At 41.0% G+C, this 25,601-nt stretch overlaps 1 protein-coding gene across 1 annotated transcript in view; it reads right to left on the bottom strand.

The window, feature by feature from the left end:
* The window catches only part of RRAS2 (RAS related 2), a 40,294-nt gene that overhangs the window by 2,219 nt on the left and 12,474 nt on the right, over positions 1-25,601 (bottom strand). The window contains exons 2-4 of the mRNA XM_057369688.1: positions 8,876-8,963; positions 8,310-8,412; positions 6,800-6,908 (exon numbers count right to left, since the gene is read on the bottom strand). Coding sequence (XP_057225671.1) covers positions 6,800-6,908; positions 8,310-8,377 — 177 coding nt within the window. The 5' untranslated portion in view covers positions 8,378-8,412; positions 8,876-8,963. The remainder of the gene's footprint in view (positions 1-6,799; positions 6,909-8,309; positions 8,413-8,875; positions 8,964-25,601) is intronic.

Below are 25,601 nucleotides of genomic sequence, written 5' to 3'. Positions count from 1 at the left end.
TAGACTGAGTCTCCAAAAAATCTCCCTCACTCCACCTGCCCTGTCTTCAGTTTTGCATAAATACCAAGTTTTCTTTCACAGGCAAACACAAATGCCTTGCTCCTTCTGAAAGCAAATGCTTCAGTCAGCATTTGCTGGATTATTAATAGATTTGTGAATATTATTCTGAAATTCACCTTCTCACTGTCACAGCTAAATCATACTATTAAATAACAACTGCTATTTAATTTCTAGGTCTTTATAAAAAGACATTTTAAAAAAATCTATTAATGCCATAGCAAAATATTAACACAGCCAGTTTTAAAAATAGCTCAGATTACCAGAGTTCTAAAAATGCATGAAGCCTTCAGGTTATCCAGAAATATTAAAGAAACCCTGGCTRTGTAATGAATCCTTGGCACAACAGAGGAAAAGGAGATGAAGAGGAAACAACAAGCGTCATGAAAAGTTGGTACAAAATTTAAAGAGATGAAGCAGAAAGGAAGCCAGTGGACCATTAAGGAAGGAGGAGTAAGTCAGGCACAGGGCAAAAGCAAAGGAGATGACTCTATTTTTGGATGAGGTGGAAAGCAGTGAGGTCAGAGAACAGAAGGCCACCCTGAGTGGTGCAAGGAATGGGAAGCTCCAATGGGAAGGTCACCCACAGGGCCGGGGAGGAAAGGGCAGCTTYCAGTGATAAAAGGAAGTACAACAGATCTTGCCAAGACAATGCCTAGTGGAACAAATGTCAAAGATTACACTGCTTTCACAGAAAAACATTAAACAGCATGTAAAGGACTGATTTGAGAACAAAAATAAGTAGGGTTTATTTTTAAATTCGTTTTGAAAAGGAACTGTGAATATTCACGTAGATTAACAAGCTACACAGAAATGGAAATAGATGAGAATGGAAAAACACTGGCAGCATTCACCACAGTGCACAATCTAGAGGCACTTTTCAGTTTGCAAAACAGTTTCTTAACAGCTACACAGTGGTTTGAGAGCCTTCATGCATGGCATCTCCACATGTTTGATTCCTCTGTCCTTAGCATCCCACTGGTACCATATTCATACACTTCCTGCTGAAATGAGGGCTGCTTGCACTAAACCCTCATAAAATCCTATAAAATGCTCCCAGCACCCTGTACCATTATTTGGAGTAACTCAGGATGCATCTGCTGATCACAAACACTCAACAGAAACTCTGCATTTATTTCAGTGTTCTCATCACCAGCTGAAGCCAAAAAAGAAACCCTCAGAAACAACTCAACCTCAAGATCAACTACTGGAGCTGCCTTTTTAACTGCAGGGCACATAAGGAGAACAACTGGAATCCTTCAATCCTCTACTGCTACTGGAGAACTGAGTAATAATAAAGACTCCTGCTTCCCTAGCTAGAACAATTCCACCTCAACCCTCCACTGCTCCCAGATGTTGAAATACTCTAATTCAAAAGCTTATGAAGCCTGCACAAATATTTGTAGCTGTTTTCTGGCACATCAGCAATACTGTAGAATCTCCCAAAGCTTGCATCAGAGCTTCCAGAACCTCTACAAATCTCTGCCTCAGACAAACAAGTATGGATATAACAGTTTTTTCAAAACTAACTCCTTTTATTTTGCTTTATACCTGTGTAGTTCATTGCAGCCCCAGAAAGTGAGAGGCTAAAGTTCAATAAAAATTAATCATTGGCAAGGAATGTATAGTCCTGAAGAGAAACTGAACTCAATCTTTAAACACATGTTTAAAGAATTTCTTCATTATTGTATCTAAAGCACATTAGAGGTACAAGTCAAACTAATACTAAACTAATGAAGTTAAGCTACACTTACACAMTATCCTGCAGCTAAAACATTATAAATACATTAAAGTTATTGTTGCATTTACTAGAATATCTGTAATTACTTAATTACAAAATAATCTTTTTGTCAGTCTTAAGAGCATATTGTCAAGTAACTTGTGGTCAATTTTAGCAGCCTCAAAGTCAATTTCAAAAMTATTTGGTTTGGAGACACCATGGAAACATTTGCATTACCCAAGATGTAAATTAGAGGCCAGAACACAGCAGTTCCATCTTCAAAGCTGAGGGAAATGTTAGTAGAAACATAGAAATACTTGACAGTAAAAACATGAATTTTCATCTTTTTGTTGTCCCTTCTTCAGTACAACAACCCTGTAACATGACAGGTGTTTCAGGAAGTGTGATGGGACAGCTTATTTAATATCCCCATCAAAATACAAACTAAACCMCTTTTCTTTAAAGAAGACTGTATGTTATTTTGACAGAAGAGAACCACAGATTTGATAGTAGTAGCTGTGTGTACATCTGCGTGTGTTGGTTCCACAGTTTTACCAAGCTTAAGGCTGAATACAAATGAGAACCACTCRTAAAGCTCATCCTTTTTGTTACAGGGTATTTTACTGTTTGTTTCAGGATATCCCTCATTCATGCCATTCAGACAGTAAAAGTTTCTCAAATGAAATCTCATTACAGAAGATGTGAGTGAGTCAAACATGCAAAAGCTTATTCCCACCTCAAGTTAACATTCTTCTGAAACAGTTTCCATCTGAGTATCTGCACAACAGTCCTGTGAACATATGTCCCTCTCCCTTCATTATTGTGTCTGACATCTGTCAGAAATACATTAATTTCTGAAGTTTCCATGCTTTCCTGCCCCTAAAGCAACTCCACAAGACTGTCTAACCTAACACTGCACCTGTATTTCACCTGGACACTGACACAAGTCTAAGGGACACATCATACTCCTGCCAGCAGGTAACAATTACAGGTTTCCTCAAGTTTGAGAGGAATCCATTTCTACCACCCTGTGGTCACCCTAGAGCATGTATGCTCCCAGCATAGAAACATTGCCCATTCCTGCCAAAGCTCCATCACCCTGAGGAGTGCATCTGTTATCCAGTTTTCCTGCAGGTCTAGCTCGCTGTCCACCAATCCCAGTTTGCCCACACTCTCATCTCAAAGGCTGCTTTGGCACGTGCAAACTGTGGTTATAAGCACTGACACCCATTCACACCAGCTCACTGTATTCAGACACCGCATCAGATGCCCAACTGCTCTTCATCTACAAAGCCCAAACCCACATAAGCCATGGGAGGACCAGAGGGTACAATCTGTGAGCACAGAGGTGTCCCTGGACACGGCCCCAGCATCTACCACTGTAAGGAGTTATTGCCACCCTTTCGTACAGGAAAGTGAAAGTTAAGAGTTTAAGTCACATGGACTCCTCTTTAAAACCTTGCTTTAAAGGTAACTGGCAGCAGAGATGATCTCAGCACTAGGTCAYTGTGTTAGTTCAGCCATGATGCAAAAGCAAGAACCAGCATTTACTGAAACCCAAGCACTTTCCTGTTGCAACTCAGATTTTCCTTGAAACCCTGCCATCTGGGGAATGATCAGACTTGACCCAGTTTAAGCTCGCAGTTATCTACAAAAAGTCATACATATCCTGCACTGACAAGTCTACTCCTCCATTACTTGTGGTTATTATTAAAACATCTGGTGCTCTACTGAATTATCTTATAGTAGAAACATCCAATGTCGAGTTCTAAGGAATTAACCCATTTAAGTGAAAGACTGCTAYACAGCATTTACTTTAAGGAAAGAGCAGTGAGAGATGGTGCTTAAATTCTGGTTTCGAAGTCAGCAATTTGTGACTGATTGGGGAATTTGGAAACACTGGCAGCTTCATTCCTTATCATACATTCTAAAGATTAATGTCCTCTAAAGACTCATTTTTCTTTGTCAACCTAAGCTGTGGATATTGAGAGACAAACACCACAAGAAAGCTGCTTAATTCTATTTACTTACACAGTTATTACCATGGCAAATTGCTATTTCATACTTAGTCTTTCACATCCCTCACAAAAAACAAAAACCATTTGTGAGTTGGTCTATGGAATATAAGAGCCACCACTACTTTACATTACACCTTGGGTGAGCCCCAGCAATTCATCAAGAGCGTACAATTGTTTGTGCACTTCTGCTGTAAAACCCAGCTCATGTATTTCCTGAGAAACAGTTGCCACCACATGAGGATGATTASCTATGCATCATTAGCCTCCAGATTTATGGTGTCACAACGATAGTACTGTGTACTCTGTTCAACCTCAACACACTGGGATAAAGGTGTGGTCAGACCCTTGAGACATCCAGAACTTTTCCACACGTTTAACTCTTTTGGGTTCTGGAAAGATTTGTGAGTATCATTTGCTGATCCAAGCGCACACTAAATTACTCTCTTTAACTTAGTTTTAGTCCTTCAGAGGTTGCATGTGTTTCACTAGTTGGCCTCCTGCCTTTTGGACAAAGCAGCAGATGCCCAGTACAGTTTTGCTCTAAAAACTGATACCCAGCTCCCTGAATTTCTAAGAATGCTATTGAAATTCTGAAGCTGGAAAATGTACAGTTGGGATTTAACAAATTAAAAGAGAAAGAGACAGGTATGTAAAAGATATGTGTGACACTAGCATGGCTTAGCAGGTTTTCGGTGGTGTCTAAGTGAGGCCTGGCACATCAGYAGACAAAGTATAAAAATGCAGAGGACTTGCCCTTCTCATGTTCCTGCRCACAGGTTACATCCAGGGGATACCTCACACCTCCCACTCTGCCAGCACTCCTAGCCAAGGTGGGGGAGCACTGTCACCTTTGACCTCACATCTCCCACTGCAGCTGCCTGTACAAGAAACCTGTAGCCAGAGCAGGATGACCGTGCTAGTCAGGCTCAAGTTTTTCCTCACTTTTGGACTAGTTGGTCTAGCTRGTGCCAGGACTAGTTGTCTGGTTTTCAGCCAGATCAGGGAACTGGTCCCACTCAGTGCCTGGATGCCTGTATTGAGAGCTCAGAAGAGGAGCACAGAAACAACCCCACCAGTTTAAGCCCAGCTGATAACATCTCACTGCTCGCTGCTGCCAAAAGGTGAGGTCTCCCTTGCTTCCCCCCACCCCAACTCCTCCCTGCTCTGCTCCAAGCCACAGTCCCACCCCTTCCCATGCTTCCAGCTCTGGCACTCAAATCTTTCTGCAAGCTGATTTAGCTCACATAGGTCCCAGGATGCCATTCCTGCTCCTCCACATCCAGAGAGATGATTCAACTCCTAAAGCGTTTCAAGTGAGATCTGGGGCCAGCAAAGGAAAGAGTGGGAATGTGAAGTCAAGAGGGAGGGGAGCCTCTCCCTTGTGGGGACCAATTTTGTCTGCTCAGCATCCCTAAATCATTCCTTCACAATGACTTAAGGCCRAGTGAAACACACCATGGGACAGGGAAGGGGGCAGAGAAGAGTTAAGAACATTTAAGTAGCTGTTTAAGCAAATACAGAAATGTTTTCTCAACTACATCTGCCCAAAACCCAGCTTCTGGGGGAGTGATAAGTCCACCAATTGGCATGTAAATGGTGGAATAAGTGGGAGCTTCAAAAGTTATGCCCATCAACATATAATCAATTGAGGCAATTAATATAACCATAAAAAGCAAAAGGAGGTTTTGGAGACATAGGCTTCTGATATAAGAAGCAAAATTGCCAAGTTAAGGAATTAGAAAAAAGCTGCTTTCAGCTRGAAAGTGTTCCAGCCCATCATCATCTGCAAAAGCAGCTTAGAACAGGTACAGAGGGACCAGCAGAACAGGTGACAGGCATCTCTCTGCCTTTAAGGGAGAAACAGAAGTGGTGTAATAACAACAGGAGGGTGGAGGACAGAGAGCAAAGTCCACAGCTGTTTCTAGAAATAGATGCACAGGATTACCAATTACATTTGCAGGTATCCTGAAAGCTGGAGCTGACAACAATGAAATTATTTCCCTCCCAAAGCATCTGGGTGTTTGTCCTTCAACAATTACAATTACCAGAATAGTTCAGTTTCACTTCCATAGTTTCCAAGCCAGCATTTTTGCAGGAAATAAAGTAGGTTTCAGGACCTGCAAGGTTAAATCTGGGAATTTGAATGGGGGCATGATGGTTAACTGAAGAATGTAGTCATGTTTACTTTATTCTCACAAAATCATGTGTTTGCTACCAAGCTTTAAATGTCATCTTACTGTCTCAAGTATTAAGCCTCTCAAATTAGTACTGAAGACAGGTTTGACATCTATTCCTTTCCTGCTGCTATAGTAAGATCATTTTYATTTCAGCTCAAATTAGTTTGATTTATTAATAAATCGATAGCAAAGAGGGAAAACACATTTAAAGATCCTTCTTTAAATCATTCTAAACTAAATCTTTTAAGTTGTCTTGTGACCAGAGGTGAGGTTGAAAACTATTGGTTTCAAAACTTTGAGGTACATAAATGGAACAGAAATTGCGTGCTGTACTCACAACTTTTAAAGTTTTAAGTCAGTTATGCAAAAGATGAGTGGCCAAAGAGAAAAGAGTGAACAGCTACTAACTTACACATAACAGCAGTGAAAGGTAAAAGCAAGAGCACTGAAGAGTAAGGATCGTTGGAGTCAGTGCTGGAATGCACTCTGCTGGCACAGTGCAGCAGTGAGTAACAGAACTGAGGAATTAGACATGTTCATGCCTGAGTAATCAAGTCATGACAGAAAGCTCTCAGCTCTGTGAATAGATTTGGTCTCAGCATAACCCCACTGAGTCAGACTGAAGATGTGCTCTATGTGGAATGCCATCATGCTCTTAAGGTTCATCAAGTACAAAAACTGAATGTAGTTTCTTGCATTGGAATTGGTTTGTGTGATATGACTTTTCATTTGTTTGTTCCCATTCTGGGAGGAAGTTTAGTTTTGGGAGGAAAACTGAATTTTCTGGAAGAAAGTGAGCAGTAAGTAACTAAGAGCAAATGAATTACCTGTCTTTGGTGGTCCAGATCTGCTTTATTGCCAACGAGAATCATTGGAAACTCATCGCGATCTTTCACTCTAAGAATTTGTCGCTGAAATTTATAGATTTCTTCAAAGCTGTAAAAGATCAAGCAGAGCATCAGTGCACTAATTCATAGAATTCCAGGTTCTGCAAAAGTTTAGCAATGATGAGACACCTATTTGGACTTGCCCTGMCATGACACACCAGCACAGACAGCTGCAGGCACTCCACAGTCATTGCATGACCAGTYAGAGAACCATTCAACACTCAAACTAAAAAAATCCCCAAATGAGCAGTGTCCTCTGCACTGGGCTGAGGTGGGGCTGCAGGGTGAGCAAAACACTTACTGTGTCTCRGTCCATAGGGACCCGGGGCCAATGTATTGCAGAGAATCAAGCAACCACAGTCCATTCTACAAACACTGATTTTAGAGTTCTGCTCTAGCTAGAATGCTCACTCTACAGCACAGAGACCCTGGTAATCAGCATTCCAGCTGGCAACCTTCATAGCTACCTCTAAGAATTTTGGGGGAAGCTATCAAAGCTGAAAAGTTTTGTTTCTTCAAGRACAGAAAAATAGCAGGCCTAACCAATCACAAAGCTTTTCAGTTACCTGCTAAGTTATATCAGGTACTAATGCTGTTCAAGCAGTAAGGAATATTCCAGCAGTGTTTAAGGGAAGGTGAGCAGAGAAAACAACTTCTTTCAGGACAGTATGCTAAACAAGCTAATTCTGACCTAAGCAAGGATTTTTGGAGAATAAATAAATCACTGCTTTCAAGTAAACACTGTTAAAGCTACATGACTACATAAGGACCTTCAGCACTGATGTTTGCAGACAATCACATACCCTTTGTAGCCTTTCCAGACACTGCATTTAATTCCAGACATATAGTCTGAAGGCATTCACACTTAATTTGCCAGCTAAAACTTAAAAGCAAGGTGATCATCACTAAAAAAGTCCCATTAAAAAAAAAATAGGTAGCCAGACACCTCCTCCAGAGGTAAATTAGAAAGAAGGTATGCCACTAAGCATAGCTTTCCATGAATTTCTAAGGAAATGTTTCATGTCCAGTCTGCAGCCATCCAGTCACTGCATGGCAAGCACAGGGACCACTGCCTGCAAAAGAGCACATACCCTAAAACCCACTGAGAAACCCAGACTTTGATGCTGCACATGGCAAGGGAATGTTCCTAACAACTGACTGCATACCAGTCACTTCCAGGAAAATGGTATTCTGGACTACAATAAAGTTCCTGAATAGAGCTGTCATTTTTCTGTGTATGCTTTCAAGTCATCTATTGAAACAAATAGATACTTTCAAGAAGCAATTGGTTCAGAACTGGTCTTCATCAGTGCTGAAGGAGTAGCACACCTTGAACCTGTGAGTGAACTCATACTTGATGTTTCTGTTTGAGATTATTTCAGTTAAGGATAAGGTGCAATTTAAGAATAATTAAAACTGGTTTGTTTAAATAACTTAACAACAGGCTTACCTTCCTCTATCTGTGACTGAGAAAACGAGCAGAAAACCCTCCCCTGTCCGCATGTACTGTTCACGCATGGCTCCAAATTCTTCTTGYCCTGCTGTATCCAGAACTGAACATAAGCAAAAATATGGATTACTACATTTAATGCTTTGATAGACTAAGAAAACAAAAGAAATCCTAAGACATTGTGAGAGACTCTCCTGTGCACCACAGCTAAGCAGAAACCATTTTTCACAGATACTACTGGATATTTTTCYAATATTCCCAGCAAGTTCTTGCACTGAATGAACAGCTCAAGGCCTACCAAACAAACTGAACAACAAAACACTTCTACTAATTCATGACTAGCTGCAACAGATGGAAAATGCTCAGATGTACATGGGCATGAGGGCTGTTGGTTTATCCATAAAGAAATCACCAACATAYGATTTTTAAAGCAAAGCATTTATATTGCACTTGGGATAGGCAGCACAGAGATGTGATTTTCATTCCACCACATCACCCAGGTAAATGCTGGGAATAATATAAATTCCTAATCCTAGTTTTGTGGGCACCGTGGGTGAGCTACTTACTGTCCAAGCGAGCGGCTCTCTCGTCTATCACACATTGCTTGGTGTAGGAGTCCTCAATTGTTGGGTCATAATCCGTAACAAAGTAGGACTGCAGAGAGGAAAACAAGTTTGTGTCTTAGACAAGCACACACAGGACACTCATTGAAGAAGATGCTGAAATTGGATACTTGACAGCTTAAGGAAGTTGAGTGTGTTTATCCWTGTACAACCATTTGACACTTCATCCAAAGATAATCAGTAATGGTTTTCCTATTCCTTGTAAACTGTAMGGGTTACTAGCAGAGTCACTGAGTTCACTAGATTCCCACAGCATTTCTAAAGTTTTCTAGACATTACTGGTAACTCCTAGAACTTCTCAGGAATCCCTGAAACTTTCAGTTTCATGGAGCTTCTAAGGTCTCTCAAAATCTCTCTGGTAGGGTTCAGAAGTCTTTGAAATTTGCAAGTTTACAGGATTTCCTCATGCATTCCCACAGGCAGCAACTTCTAGGAAGCACCAGGATTTCCCTAGCAGTTTCAAAACGATTTCTAGCAACAGCTCCACACAGCACAAGTGGCACTTAGTTTGCCAGCTGAATAAAGTTTGTTGGAACACCCTTGTCCCCAGGATTTCTCTCCTGGTTTTAATGACTTTAAGCACTCATTATTCAGGTCTGTAAAACAATTAGGGATGTTTTGGATCTATGTATTGGCTCCTAGAAAGGAAAAAAAAAAGGGGCTTTGTTCTTGCATTAAGAAGATAGCACCAAAACCAGGTTGCATCTCCTTATTCATGTCAAAATTCATTGTGTTCTGAGGCACCTTTCCTAGCACACAAACTCAAAGACACCAACAAGACACCACTCTGCTCTTCTAAACTTACCAAAGTCAAGTTAACAGATGTCATTGTTGGGAAAACAAAACAACAAAAAAGGGGAAAAAAAAAAAAAAGAGGAAGAACTGAAATCACAGCACTAGCCCACTAACCTTCTCCTGACACAGAACACAGCTCACTCTGTTCCTMGCTAATTATTTATGTGGCTGTTTGTCCTTGCCCAGTTTGGGTGCAGAGTTGCCCCATGAGGGCTGGCTGCAGGACATTGTCCTGACTGCACCCAGCTGATCCCCACCATTTGGACCTGTCCATAGCAGGTTCCTGGTTCAGCAGCATGGACAGGGCTCCCCAGCAGAGCTCACTGACCGAGCTGCAGCTGCCATCCTGTATAAGCACATCAGTGGCTGCAGCACAGTCACCCAGCTGTGTGTGCTACATATAACACCACAGCCACCACGCACTTGGCTGCAGGAGCTGTGGGTACAGGTTACTGTTGATCTGCTYATTTCGATCTGGTACCACACTGAAAAACTGCTGACCCCCAGGGCAGACACCCTGAACAGCTCCTTTGCATTTTAAGCAGACGTAGGTAACCTGTCCTCTCAGGATACACCCACACAGCAGTCTCACTCGCTCTGCACCCAGGCTAAATAATCTCCCTGCTTCAATCCCACCCACACAAATCAAAACAAAAAAAAAAAAAACAAAAAAAACCCCAAACAAAGCCTCTAACACCAAAAAAATTCCAGTAACCAACAGGCATGGGATCCTAAATGCAGCACACAAACTTCGGGACTCCCAGCTGAAGTGCCTATCTACAAGCAGCAGAATACTCACTACGGAGCAAGATGATCTTTAACTATGAGTCACCCCTTTACCCTGCTTCCTTTAGGATTTAAAGAGGAAAAAAYTGAGCCTTCAAAACTGTTCTCATCTTTTCTTTTGCCTGTATCCATGACTCAAAGCATGCTATCCAGGAGCTTAAGAACAGGCTTRGAGGAATGAATTTACATGAACTGTCAAATAAGGTCTCAATTCTTCTGTGGCTTTTAACAAATCTTGAAAGATGGATAAGAAACTTACATGAATATACAGATGTATAAATAAAATCATTCACAGAATCTGACTTTCATGGGATGATCACAAGGAAGGGAATTTAAGTCCTATGTTTCATTAAGGAAWGTATTATTTATAAAAAAGCATTAGGCAACTGAACCATGGAAGATCAAGCATGMACTCTGAAGTTACTCCCCATCCCTTGCCAGCTTCAGCTTTCATTTCTCCATCCTGCAGAATTCAAAGTTACTGTCTGAACCTTTACGTCTACGAAACAGTAAAGTATGGCAGCTTTTATTTAAAAGGGAGAATTTGTAATCGATTTATTTCACTCTCATGAATCTGTATCAGTAGAACACCTAAAGCAGCAAGTTTATAGCTAGCAAGGGCAATATTTTTCACTAAGAGAGTTCARAAAAAGAAAGCCATAATGATCTCAGAGGGATTCTTCTTATTTTCCTCATTATCTGTCCAAGGGCCAAGAACTACAGCATGTTCRGTAATCTGCAGGGCATTTCTGTGATTCCCTCCACCCTTTTTTAGTTTGTTTGTTCAAATAGAAAAAAAACCCAACAACTACACACAAAGCCRGAGTGCAAGACTAGGTACAGAGATGTGGAACATGGTTTCTCCCTCAAAAAGGGAAACAAGATTAAGTTGCCATGATCCAGCACCAGCCACATGTCAAATTCAGAACGAGCAGATGCCAGAGATACCCCATGAAACAATTACTCTTACAAGTATTTTATTCCCTCCCATGGAACTGTGCTGCCAAATCTGCTGTCACTGCCACTACAGGAGAAGTTTGCAAGGCAATTAGTGMTGTGGTTTACCTCCAGGCACTGGACAAGACTTACGTGCCTGAAACAGCTGCTGCTTTTGAGYCTTCCCAAATTGCACTGGGACCATGTGCCACAGGAAACACGACAACCACAGCTTGCAGACCTCATTCAATCAAGGCTGATTTACAAAAATTAGATGCAGCACAGTATTTATCARTTTGAGGAGAAATGGACCTTTCTGCTGCAGTTCAGGCAGTGTTTAAAGAATTAAGGCATGGCAGAGCATATCCCGAAACATTGCATGAGGCCATCCCTTTACTCCTGAATGCCATGCTGGCAAGGTGCCTGCACACCCAGCAAGCCCAAGACTCTACACYAGCACAAATAACTTCATAGAGGTCAAGGAGTTTATGGCAGAGCTGCTTAAAAGCCTCACAATTCCAGCAGACAAACCACCATAAYCTCCTGGTTTCAAACCAACGCCAAGCCCAGACGAATTAGAGGAGCAAGAACATCCCAGAGTGTTGGAATAGCCAGGCCTGMGGGCTGCTGTCTCTTTTTTGAAAGCTGTCTGTGCAAGCCCCAGCACCTCAGAGCAGTCACCCTGCTAAGCTACAGCAACACCAGAAGCTCCAGCAGGAGTCTGAGCTGGGAGCCGGCACAGAGCACATGCACAGCTCTCCAGGGTGGCCTGAGACAGCCCAGGGTGTCAGATCTGCTTTTCTAGGAGCACTTGCATTTCTCTGACAAAGCCAAGGAGCCACGACTCACTCAGCTGGCTCCATGCAGCTGGCCACTGCCTGCAGGAAATAATTAGAAGCAGCTAAATTTCTTCTAAGGAGATAGTAACTTGAACCTGGCTCTCCTGTTACACCACTCCCTTAATCACCARCAAAATCAAAGCTCTTTCCACCCATCTCCTAGAAGGGAAATGAGAAGTTGAGCCCAGCAGTCTCATCAACCATTCACTTTACCCAGAATATTATGCAACAGGTTTTCTAGGTTTTCTCTTTCTAAGACTGCTGAGGCAATCATGTCCAGAGACAGGAAAGCCTGCTGCCAAGGACTTTTGCAGAGGGAAAATAAAAAAAACAGAACAAAAAGAAACCATCCCCACACTACCTACATCACTTATAGCTAGGCAACCCACTAAAATCCCTTCCAGTATGCACACTAGTTATCTTAAAATGCATTTCAAACGATCTCCTGACATTCACAGGAGTTTCTACTTGACGTGCATAGAAGCAATGACACTACCACACAGAATTCTGCTTTAGTCTTTGTTTTAGGCAATAGTAATCCCTAAATCATTGTTTCAGTCACTCAGGTCTTTTGGCAAGGAAAAGATATGAAAACCTGCTCTCAGTTTATCATCCCCCCCCCCATTTTAATGCTGTCTTTAATACACATAGAGAAATTCCTCATTAGCTTACAAGCTTGAGTCCCCCTCCATAAGTTAGTAAAAACAACTAAGACACCTTCAATGGAAAACCCCAGTGCCWGTTCACAGCTCTTACACAGCTTTTCCCATTTACCCTTCATAAAGTGATCAACAGTCTATAAATTCAAAAGCCATGAGATGACTTTATTTTGCACTTTCATATTTTGGGGTGGGAGAGAAGAAGGGTGTTGTTGACAGGAAGCTGCTCTAAGCTGCAATCCAGAGGCTGTGTTGCAAAACATTCTTCCCTTTTTCTTTAAACCAAGCTTGAAGGCCATGCAGTGAAAGGCAGCCCAGCACCATGAGAGCACACCACTGTAAGTTAAAGGAGAGGTACATGCCAAAATATGTATTCATCCTTGCTGTCTCTATAATCTCCATCTGTGTTTACTAAACATACACATAATGTTTCAAAGAGCCACTGGTAGCTTATTTAAATTTTTTCCACATGTTTTTGGTTCAAACCCAGTAAAGGCAAGGAAATGGAAGGGTTTCCACCCTCCAGCTGAAGTTACAGACCAGCTCTGGATTTAAATAAGCATCTAATTTGAGTATTGTAAGCAGCCCAAAAATCCTCCCTAGCTATAATTTTAATGCTAGAACTTAAAACAAACATGTGTAGCATTCACCAACACCAAAGCTTCAACTTTAGACTTGAATACGTTCCCAAATACCTGAAATATATGATCCCAAGACATCTCCCAGGCTGTGTTATTTGCTGAGTAACTTCAGCAAGAAGTAAAAAGTGTATTTCTTTAGGCAGTCCCTCCTTTGCCTGCCTTTTACACTGCCATCTCTTCTCTAGGTTTTACCTCATTTCCCTGCACTTCACCAAGAAAGTGCCTGCTCTTGACCCATTCAACCAACATAAACCCCTGCTCACCCCCTGCACTACAGATCCTCACCATGGGCACACAACAAATAGTATCAGCTACAGCCCCATCACACTGATCATATCAGAAATACTTAACCCAGAAAAAGACAGAAATCTACCCAAGTTCTCTCTATTTACATGAGCATTTCTGGCATTTGTTCCAAGCCATAGACAGTGCCACAGGTTCAGACCAGAACTCCAGTGCTGTGGCCAGTTAGTAGGGCCATAAGTGGACAGCTTTCTGCTTGAGGTACTTGGCTACACCATAAAAGCTTTCCCAGACCATTAATTAAGATCTAAATGACTGACTTTGCAACTTTCCTTGTTTTCCCACCCATGAAATCTTACAGCCTCTGTCTTCAACTCTTCCACTTAAGGGCAGCAGAGCAGCCAAGTCTATACTATGGTGASCCCAGTGACACACTGTGCCCTCCTCCAGCCTGCAAAGGAGGTAAGAGGTCATTTTTAGGAGTTTTAATCTAGATTCCTGTCCCCAAAGGAACAGGCAGACAGTTTGTGTCATCACTGACGCATTTCCTAGATGATGGGTGACAGTAACCTGTCACCTTGCCCAAGCACTATGCTGGCCCTGGTCCAGAGTTAGCCTGCCCAGCAGAAGGGGCAATCAGGCAAAGCAGCAGCTCAGGGCCTCAGCACCTCAAGAAATTCAAAGAACCTCCTTTAACAGCACAAAGGAGAAGACATTTATTTTAGAGTACTTGAGTTGGCTGGCTACAAAACAAGGAAAACACGAACGAAAAAACTCTGACTTCTAGAAGCAAACATAAATCCAGACTGCATTCCAGAATAAAGGGACAGACGCAGCAAAACACAGAAATTTAGCATTTTACAGAGCCCCAACTACTTGGGTCACAGAAAAACCCAAACAAAGAGCACACCACTAATCAGAGAGCCTCTGACAAGCTTGTTCCCATAGCAAACACACAGCCCCCCAAGAGCAGGTGGTTCACCAGACCCTGGTATTTCCAGACAGGTTTCATTGTGGGGCTGGGGAAGCAGGAGGTTGATGCTCTTGGGGTTGATGACAGCAAGTGCCACCTCTGCAAAGTTTTTGGCAGCACCCAAACCAGCACCAGGAAAGGACTGCAGGAGGTGCCCACAGCAACTCAGAACCATTTCAAACAAATGCTCAAGCATYCAGCACGCTTGGCTGGCATGAACAGTCACACTTTACAGAAAGAGGACAATTTTGGYGTTGAGTACTGGGAGAACAGAAGACCAGAGGTTTAGAACTATCCTGATAAAGATCAGACTAAAGAAATAATGATTAGAACACTGCCTCATGCTACAGAAGGGCAAGTGTGTCATCATCCAATCATCCCCTATTTTCACTAATCTTTAAGTGGTTCTTTCTTTTAATTATACAAACAGTAAGAGCATCCATTCCTTTCTTCCAAGAAATATAAATTAAAAGATAGTCAGTGCTTGCATGTAACCAATGATGTCTCCCTCAATTTGCACTACTTCCCACTGCTCTAATGTATACTGTCAGCRTTGTTATGGCTGTCCAGGGAAACAGATGTCATTTGTAACTTCAATTACTGCCATTACCCAGTGATGTGAAACGTTTCATTTCATGAACAGTGAAAACTGAGGCACAAAGAAAGAAGAGGATTAAGCTGAAGAAAGTTACAGCAAAAGAAAGATGGCATGAGCTATGCACAAGCTAAGCCCTTTGGAAATGCATACACAAGTTGGAAATTTTTATTTGTTCCTGAAGAAACAGCAATACATATATATATAATATCACACTTTATGATTAAGTACATGCTTAATCAAATATCTTCCGCTAAAGAAGAAAATGATAATGGAAAACGCCCGAGTTTTTGTATAACCCATGGCAGCCTTAGAGTATATCCAGAGATTAACTCCCTGCCAACATACGATTCAAACACAGAAGAAATAATAGGATAMAAAAATAAACACCTAAATAATCACAAGTGTGATTTAGTCCTCTTACATAGCCACACACTCTACTATTTCTCCCTCTTCCCACTCCCTGTCTGTCCATGGACACTGATCACAGAGTGCGCACATCAGAAAAAGAAAACTCCTAAGAAAACTGTGTTCAGTACACGGGCATATTTAATGTACACAGCTAAATATAACATGGCTCTTTTCTTTGTGGGCTTTGTTCTGCTCACTACCAGAGTACCTAAGAGCAAAACTAGTTTTGCTGCCCTCGCAGGTGTGGGGAAACCTGAACTAGGATGGGGGAGCAAGGGGGAAAGGGTAYAGAGGGTAAAGTGTCTTCAATTTGAAGATTAACTCAGATATCTAACTCTATGCACCTTTGATTTTTCCATTTCCTAAATGAACACTTGGACTTTGTATCCATAAACACACTCATTTCTAGTGATATTTCTCCAGATGGCTGTATGTCAGGAAATTTCATATTTCATCCCTAGCTGAGCAGGACTGACCTGTGAGACAGATTTAAGAGCCAAGTTGCGCAGCATCAACTTATTCTGCAGGTCACACAGTGGACCAAGGCTCAGCAACATGAAAAACTGAAATCAAACTGACTTTTGTGCACTGACAAGGAACATCCATCAGTGCTTCCACCTTTCAACATGCATAAAAAAATGTCTGCTAATTTTTGCCCTACCACTAATTGCTACTTAAAATAAAGCAGCTTTACCTTCTCCAACTCCACCCTTTTCTTCTCCCTCAAACCTGGCATCTAAGGCACAGCTGGCAAAATAGCTTGGGTTTACAGGTAGAAATCTGGAGAGTGTAACTGCTAAACAGATAATTACAAGATCTGGTGGGAAAAAAAAATAAACTCAGAGACAGTAATTCGTTGGGGGCAAAGAAAGTGTCTTTGACACTTTGATTAAGAGAGCCTTTCAGCGCATGTTCAAATCACAGACGTTTCAAGAATTACGGTWAATTATCACTACTTTTCAGAAAAGTTACATGCCTTTTTTGCTAACAYCCTGCCAAGCTTGAACATGCCATCAGGGTAACCCTTTTAAGATGCTAATACAGCCTCAACTTGTTGACCTTAAATGTCTTTTTCAATCTAAAGGATTCTCTGCTTCTAATAATGGACAGTGGATACTGGTTACATGCACATAATATGAATACTGATGAGAACGGGTTTTCCTTTCATAYATATTTTTCAATGCATGTGAGCATCTTTTAAAATATTAACTTCCGTAAAAAACAGAAGACTGATACTTTTTAAAGACAGCTTTCAGCTTTTACACTCAAAATGAATCTGCCCTGTGCTTAAGTCTCCTTTCAGTTCCCAGCTTAGAGCTCTCCCCATGGGATAGCAACTTGGTATTAGCAGCTCACCAGCCCGTGAACATTTCCCTCCAATTAATAATTCTCAAATATCTCATAATCAAACCACAGCAAACAACAAGCACACTCACACAGAAACTTGTTTTAGGTCCTATGTGCACTAAACTTTGGCCTCTTGAGTACTCCCCGGTGGTGCAGTTTTCATTGCCCAAGATCAGAGAAGGTACACTTTCACTGTCTGAGAAGACTTCTTTGAAATGCCTTGAGTTAATGCCCTATAATGCCAGTAAGAACCTACAAAATTCTTTGAAGGCAGCTCTGCAATTTCTCAAGTTGAGACAAGTCTGACTGTAAGGCACACTCTATACTGCAAGCATAATTGAGTTTGATTTAACTTAATTTCATATTTGCTTCACAGTAAATACGCTCAGGAACTATGAACACACCAGGTACTTCATCTTCCTCATCTTAACCACTCGTAATTCAAGGAATGTTTAAAACATTCGCGACACACTATCTTTTCATCCATAAAGTTTTATCATGTTTAGATAGTTTTCAAACTACCAGCTCACACAAGCTCTTCACACCGAACTCAAGCTTTTTCTCAAGAAAGTAGTGATATTTTTTTGAAAGTACATATCTGATTTTAGGACTGTGTATAACCAGATAATGGGGATTAGAGCTGTAAGAGAAAAAATAGGTTGCTCAAAAAATCCCTTGTTGAGACAGAAGTTATAGAACACCTTTTATCATGCACATGAAAACTTAAAACACCTCAAGATATATAGTGTAATTAAGAGATTTTGTTTTATAAACTAAATACAGTAACGGGAGAAGACTTAAGAGTCAATGAAAATCTCTCTTCAGGAGCTCAGACCTAAGCAGAACACAGTCAGCAACTTCAGCTCAGTGGCTCTGAGCAGACCCATGTCTAGGGCATTTCCAGACAATTAACAAAGAAGCCACTTCATAACTCCTTGATGAACTTGGACTTGTCAGATTGTCTAGYTTGGATCATAGACATTTGGAGCCAGACAATTGCATTAATTAAATTAATTAAAGTAAGAAGTTTTTCTAGCCCAACAAGCCAGTAAAACAAAGCCGCACTCCAGCAACTCTAACTAACCCCTATTTCACATTTTAAATATCTGAAAATGTTTGATCCCTGGGACTCCACAGCAAGCTAAGATCAAAACTTTCTGAAGTTAACATTTTTCTTATTCTGACGGGCTCATTAGAAAGAGTCAAGTAGAAAGTCTGAGGAAGGTAAATTCTCCACATTCTTCATCTTAAAACATTTGTTTAACATGAAGATACAATCAGGTTGACTAGCCCACTAAACCCAGAGCCTACAGTTTTCTAGAATGAGTCAAGCTACGATTAACTATTTCTACGCTAGTATTACAATTAAACTACAACAACTTCCTGCTAGTGGAAGAGGGAGGTTTTATCATCCCCACTCCTGACATTCCACTGTATCTCCCAGCTGCCTTCAGGATGATCAAGAGTTCAAAGAGTTTAAATTGTCACCTAAAAGTTATAAAAATCACTCACCCAAAKAAATACTAGCCATGAAAACCATATTTCTATATCCAGGCATGTTAATAAAGCTCATATGGTATCACTAAAATATGCCTTTTCACCGAACTTTAACTTATACAACTACTTTTTTTAATACAAAATTTGYTGAAATATATAAGTGCCAAACAGGGACTGAACCCAAAGAATGAAAGCTTCCAAAAGTTTTGATTGTACCACTTGTTCTGTCGGAAAAGAAAAAGATTGAGATTAAAATGTGTTACTGGGTCTGAGTATTTACAATGCCAGATCATTGTAAGCATTGATAGCAATACACTAGGTCCTGTCCCATAGGGTTTTTTCTATTATCAGTAAATTCCATGGAATTTTTGAACACCAGCATGGGCAATATCCAACATAATATCCAATACTTGGACCCAGTAACACATTTTATTTACACTGCCAGATCATTGTAGGCATTGATACCAATACACTGGTTCCTGTCCCGTAGGGCTTTTTCTATTTTCTATTACACAAAAATTCCATGGAATTTTTGAACACCAGCTTGGATAATATCCAACATAAAAACATTCCATTTCATTAGCAAGGCTGGAGCGCTTTATKTTTCAAAGATTTGTTGACTGATCATTAGAAGCTAATTATTTAGGAAAAAGCTATAAAATAGCACTTGTATCTAATAAGAACTATTGCGTCAGGAAGATAAGCACAGCTCTAATAGCTTTATTTGCCCAAATTACATATTTATTCAACTCCAACCTTCTGGCCTTAGATTAGGCTGTCTAGACTAATTTTGCAGACTACAGACAATAACTATTATCTTTAAGTTTGGAAAGTGTCATAACCAGAAGTGYCAGGAATGCTGAAATTACTGCTGTGTAAGTGTTATTTAGCCATCCATTTTCATTAGCAAGGCTAATAATTGCTAGCCTTCCACCCAGATCCTCACCCAACTAAAACACATAGCAGTTATCCTGGAGCACGGCAATTTTAAATGATAATGAAATAATTGGTTGCCTACCCATGAAATAATGGACTCCTTCAAAGTGTATTAATCATTCAGGAGTGCCAACATCAGAAGCTGCGTGGTGCATATATGATAACGGTAAAATGTGCTGCAAAATCAATTAAAATGAAAACATACTGGGTAGCTTTCCTTTAGAAAAGGGTGTCTGAACAGCTTGGAGGTAGCAAGCCATCAACGAGAAATTCACACTAAAAACTACAACAGCAAAAACATACTATATATATACTTTTAACACATCAGTTTCTAAAGTTTTCCACACACCATGGTGACAGGGCATGAAAGCCACACCAAGCCAGGGTGATCAACCCAAAGCCCACTGGTCTCATGCTGCAGGCCCAGCAGCTCAGCAGCCGGGAGTACCCAGGCTTTTTTCACACATCCATATCAGTCATCAATCACACTGTATTCTAAGATGAAAATGTGCTTTCCGCCACCTGAAACCATTTCTCAGAAGTTTGTGACTAAGCAGYGAAAACCTCAAAAAGAGGGAGAATTTGCACTGGTCAGTAAGTGGTTTTTTTTCCATGTGATCTGTACTTTCAGATTTGGCTGCTCTGAGCTGGGCCAGCACATGGGCTCCCACAGGGACCAAGAAGGAGAACAAAGTACTTCATGCCACTCACTCCCAAGTCCAGCAATAACCTTAATATCACCTCTGCCAAGTGAAGTTTTTCAAGAGATTCAAATTTCAGCATCAGATTTTTAATCCAGACACATCAAGGAGAAGCACTCACAACCTTAGCCTGGGATTTAGAGCCAAACAACAAAAAGCTAAAGTGTATTTTTTATCGTGCCTCTAACCTAAGGTGTCAGGTTAACCCACCTAATTGTGAGGGTGAAAAGGAAGGAAGGGGATCTCTTCCAAGGTGGGGCAGGCTGCGTAAGCCTTTTCACGCTGGGGACAGCATGTTCAGACCTTCCTGGCACACAAGCCTTTGTTTTGTCCGGCTACTTGGGCATGGTGCTCAACAGATCCAGACTTACTCATTGTAAACTGAACTTAGCAAAGCAGTGTGCTAAGTGACTCCACCTTTGCAGCAAGATGGAGAAATCCTACCCCATCTCAGCAGAGATACCCAACACAGATATTTTAGTGATGCATGATGAGACCATGATGAGGCATGATGCCTGTCAGAAAGCACAAGTATGTGAAAAAGGTTAGGCTCTCTCTCCACTGCTTCATAAGGAATTGTTCACCATTAACAGCACTATTCCTCTTAATTCCAGGTTTCTGAAAGAACAAAAGCTTAGAAATCAAACACCTGGAGTGCAAGGAGTCTGCAGTGTGGACTGAAACAAAGTTTCAGCTGGACAAACCACTTTGAAAAAAAGCAATACCGAGTATTTTCCATCACAGGTAGCAGGCGAATACAATGCCTTCCTTTCCAGCCTAATAAGTGCTGAGAAATTTAATCTTAATGTCCTTAAAGAATGTCTTCATAGTCTGTCTCACTACCAGCAGCAGCAGATTTCAAGATCAAAGGTTATTACTCCTTCCCATCTGACAACAGCGTAACTCAGCCCGGTTTTCTCATCAAGAGGTTAAGCCGCAGTACAACGCATGAGGATTGTTTACAATAGGCTGTGTAGCACTTAATTTCTGACTTSAGAAGCAAAGCCATTTTTACTGGAACTTCTACATCACAGACAGATAGTTGAAGTTCTCAGAAGAAACACAAGATGTAATAGAGAAAGTTTATCCTAAATATAAATGAAAACAGCAAGGAAAACCAAACCACCAGACTTATGGTCGGGAAGACTCAGAATTTATGGCTCCGCTCCGTGTTTTGCATCAGTGTCCCACAAGTCAACCCAAACACACTGTCCTGCAGTATCTCCAGACCCAGCACTCAGTGGCACCAGGTCACTCAGAATCAGTGAGCTCATGTCTAAATCAGACAATTTGCAGAGACACACATGAAGTTTATGTGCGACTTAACATTCTGCACCTCCTGCAGAACCCATACTCAGTTAGATTCAGCTGAAGAGTATCCARTGGGGAAGTACCTATTTTTCCTGAATTATTTTACAGCGTGTGTGAAGTCACGTCAACATTAGAATTGCACAACAAGCAAGAAAGATATGCTTTCCCAGCAGAAGATGCACGGATTGCCATCCTTTTGTTCCACCAAGCAAGCAGCACACACAGGTCCACCCTAGCAGCATGGCAGACATGAAGCCAACTCATTCACAGCAGGAATATTCACAAGGGAGCTCAACAGAGGCAAGTTCTTGAGTAGCATTATCCTCCCCACTAGCCAAGACTTCAAAAGCACAATGTGACCAATGTGGTCACAACTTACATATGGGGAAATGTTCACAGAGTCAAATTCCAAGAACTAGAAACTAATGAGTGGTTTCGTCATTGCAGATCCTGACATGTGAATAAGACTTCGTAGCACAGAACTGGTTATAAGCACTGTCTTGCTAAATTAGCTTRTTAGCTGATCTACAGGGAAAAGGAAGAGATCCTAAGCACAATTAAAATGCTCTTAAGCAGTGCCAGAATTTGCAACCTCACCAACTTCAGATTTTGAAGTCAAAAGAGTGTTAAATGGAAAAATATTCATGTTCTCAAATTTTATTAAAAATGCTTTTGACCTCAGTAGTCAGTCTACATATTTAAGCAAGAAACAATTTCCACCTAAAAAAAACCCTTATTTACCAGCAAAACATTTGGTTGTACTAAAAYCAACCACAGTGTTTTGTGTTCTTCCCCTTCGCCTCTGCACCTGCGGGTGTAGTCCCACTCTTAGTCATCATCACCCCACTTACAGGGCAGGGAAACACATAGAAATCTCAGAGGGAGTTTATTTTTGCTTTGAATTATCATAGATATCACTTGGAATAGAAAAAGAGATAACTAACAGTAATTAATATCTATAGCATTAATGTTGAGAACATTCAAGAAAAGACTGGATGCGGCACTATGTGCCATSGTCTGGGTGATGTGGTGATCAGTCAAAGGTTGGACCTGATGATCTCAGAGGTCTTTTTCAGTCTAATTGATTCTGTGATCACTAGATGAATATTTCTAGTCATGAACATGACTTTTGAGTTGAAGAACGTGCCCAATTGGATGTTAATCCTGGCTTTTGCACTTTTAGAGCACGTACATCTAAAAAGCCAGGATTGCTTAATGTCACTGAGAATATAATTAACCCCAAACCACATGCTCTTACAACTAAAGCAAAAAAAACAAACATCTACTGTAAGAGACCATCCTCCTTGTGTTAAAACCCAGAGACACAGCACACTGAAGATGCAGGCTGTGAGACCTGTTCTAATGCTAAGATCTACCTCATGCCACAAACTAGTTTTACGTGCAAACACCTACTTTCACATTTCAAGAAGCCACATCTATGATGAACCACATCAAGAAACTGCACGCAAACATCGAGCTGAGGTGCTACACAATCAAACACAACACACAGTCAACAAATGCTTTTATAATATGGCCATTTATGGTAGCAGCAAAGAAGGCAAATGAAAGATTGGAGCAGTTTTACACTGAGTATCATTGCTTCCCATGGTGAAGCTGATCCTAAGTAACAGATAAATAACATGACTTGCATCAAACACCACATCCACAGGCAATCCATCATCACTGAAAATCTCAGGTTAGAATCTTCTTCTCCAGCATTCTATTTAGTACATTAAAGCAGATTCCAGAATTGCTCTCTACCCATTTGTGAGTGAAGTTCCTCCAAGGGGAAGAAGGGTTTAAAGACCAAATTAAGAGCAAACACTTCTCATTCAGACACACATGAACTGCTGAAGGGAAATAGAGCCTAACTTCCTTCCAGAGCTGGATGCTGAGGCAGGACCTGAACTCTCCAGTGAAGACCTTGTCTCAGGAAACAATGGGTATTGTAATTCCTTGATTGAAGCACAAGTGCTCCATATACTGAGCCAGCCACACATGCTCTGACAGCACAGCCCTGAAAGCCACTCTCCACTCTTGGTTCCATCATCTAAAGCATGTAAACACAGCTTTCCTTAARCTGGGCCAACAGATTAATACAACAAAAAGGTCCTTCACATCAAAATGTTCTTCCTCCAGTACAGCAGCAATCTCTTTGAAAACTATTAAATGAATCCACAGAACATGAGACCACCAAGAGCATGCAAACCTCCATCAGATTTAGAAATTTTCTGCACTCTTCCCTCACTCCTCACCTGACCCTTGTATTGAAAACCTCTATAGGGGCATCATCTGTGCTGCAGGTACACAAATCCTTACAAGATCCCTATAAGTATGGCCTTTGCTGGAGTCCCAAAGCTTAGCAGACCATCAACAGAAAGTAAAGACCTTTGGCTGAGGGATCTGACTCTTTCACATAATTTGCTTTAGGGACATGCCCCATCCCAACTAGAAGAGGGCAGAAGCACCATCAGATTACACATAAGAGATCTCAGCTTTATTCAGTTAAAGTATTTTCTTCCTGCTTTTGCAAAACTCTAACTTTCTGTGCTTTTATAAAGGCATTTGAGCCCAGTTTTGTGTTGCCATTTCCTAAGAGGAGCCCACCTAAATCTTTGGAGTCACACTGGTATGTCCACACAAGACTTCAAGAACAGCTCTTTAAATGGATTTCACTCACAATAAATTCTTCTTTCCACCTTCTGCTACTCCTGAATAAAACAGTATAGTATTTTTGCAGGCTTTCAAGTTTTAAGGGAAAATAAGGAAGGCACACTGCAAAAAATGCAAAGAATTTCTTTTATCCTACCCCRTACTCACATTGACCAATTTATGGTCCCCTCCTCAAGATGACTGGCAGTTTTTGGGATTTTTAGATTACTGAAGATGTGAACTTAAAAACTAAGGGTTCAAATTCAGACACTTCAGTTGAGTAGCAGCRTACAGTCAAGATGTGCTCTGGGGGTTTCCAGCAAGGTGATTTCCCTTCTGCCCCGTGTGCACTCATTCTTACAAAGAATTTACATAAATTCTCAAATAAACTTGTTTTCTAAACTCACAAGCTGCTGCCAGCCTGCCCAGAGCAGCCAGACCACATGATTTTTTTACCTCATTTGCATTAGAAGATATAGGCTGACTTCTCTTACATTATTCTTTTACAGACATCAATTGAGGAGAAAAGAATTAACYGGGAAACAGAGGTGCACATCAGATGAATATAGGTCATGAAAAGCATTGGTAAACATATTGTCTAAACCATGTACAAGGATGATCAAAGGAAAGAAGGACAAGGGCTGATGAAAAATAACTTGATCTCGTTAGCTGTATTTCTCCCCTTCAGACACACTGGTTCCACTAGCAGCTGTCCTCTCTCTCTCTCTCCAGTTTTATGATTACTAACTTGTAACAAATCTWCAGTGAAGTAAGCTACCTTCTTCAGGACAGATCTTGTGAACAGCCACTGCCATAAAAACAACTCTAATTTGTCTGTTACTAAAATGTTTTACCTTTGAAAACCATGTTATACACACCCATATTCTTTAGGCATACAGAAAGCTCAGAAAAGAGAATACTAGTGTGAATTCCACAAATAGCACAGAAATCATTACATCTCCACAGCCTAGTACCAACTTACATGGGAAATACTTCTAGTTTGTCATTTTAAGATGCCAAATTATACTTACATACCACAATCAGCTACACTACGTTGGTTTACAGTCTTTCAACTTGACAAGTCCCATAAGACTTTTAGGAGAGATGCCATTACTCCTGAAATGCAGCCTTGCTGCTCTTACTTGCTTTTTGGTCCTCTCCAAAGCATTCCCTCCACCCCCCACTCCATTTCTGGAGGCCACAATCCTGCAGAGGCTGATTCCAGAGTGCAGAAGGCAAAGCAGAAGAAGGACTTGCTACCCCATGCAAAGAGCAAAAAGAAAGAAGGCAACCCAAGAGGTTCAGTAGCGTGAAATGCAGCAATTATAAAGTCCACAAACAAAAACA

Source organism: Malurus melanocephalus, unplaced genomic scaffold (genome assembly GCF_030028575.1).
Source record: "Malurus melanocephalus ecotype Western Australia unplaced genomic scaffold, MMel_1.1 scaffold_114, whole genome shotgun sequence".
Classification (NCBI taxonomy): Eukaryota; Metazoa; Chordata; class Aves; order Passeriformes; family Maluridae; genus Malurus; species Malurus melanocephalus.
The sequence above is the reverse complement of the archived record's forward strand: the minus strand, read 5'-3'. Positions and strand labels throughout refer to the sequence as shown.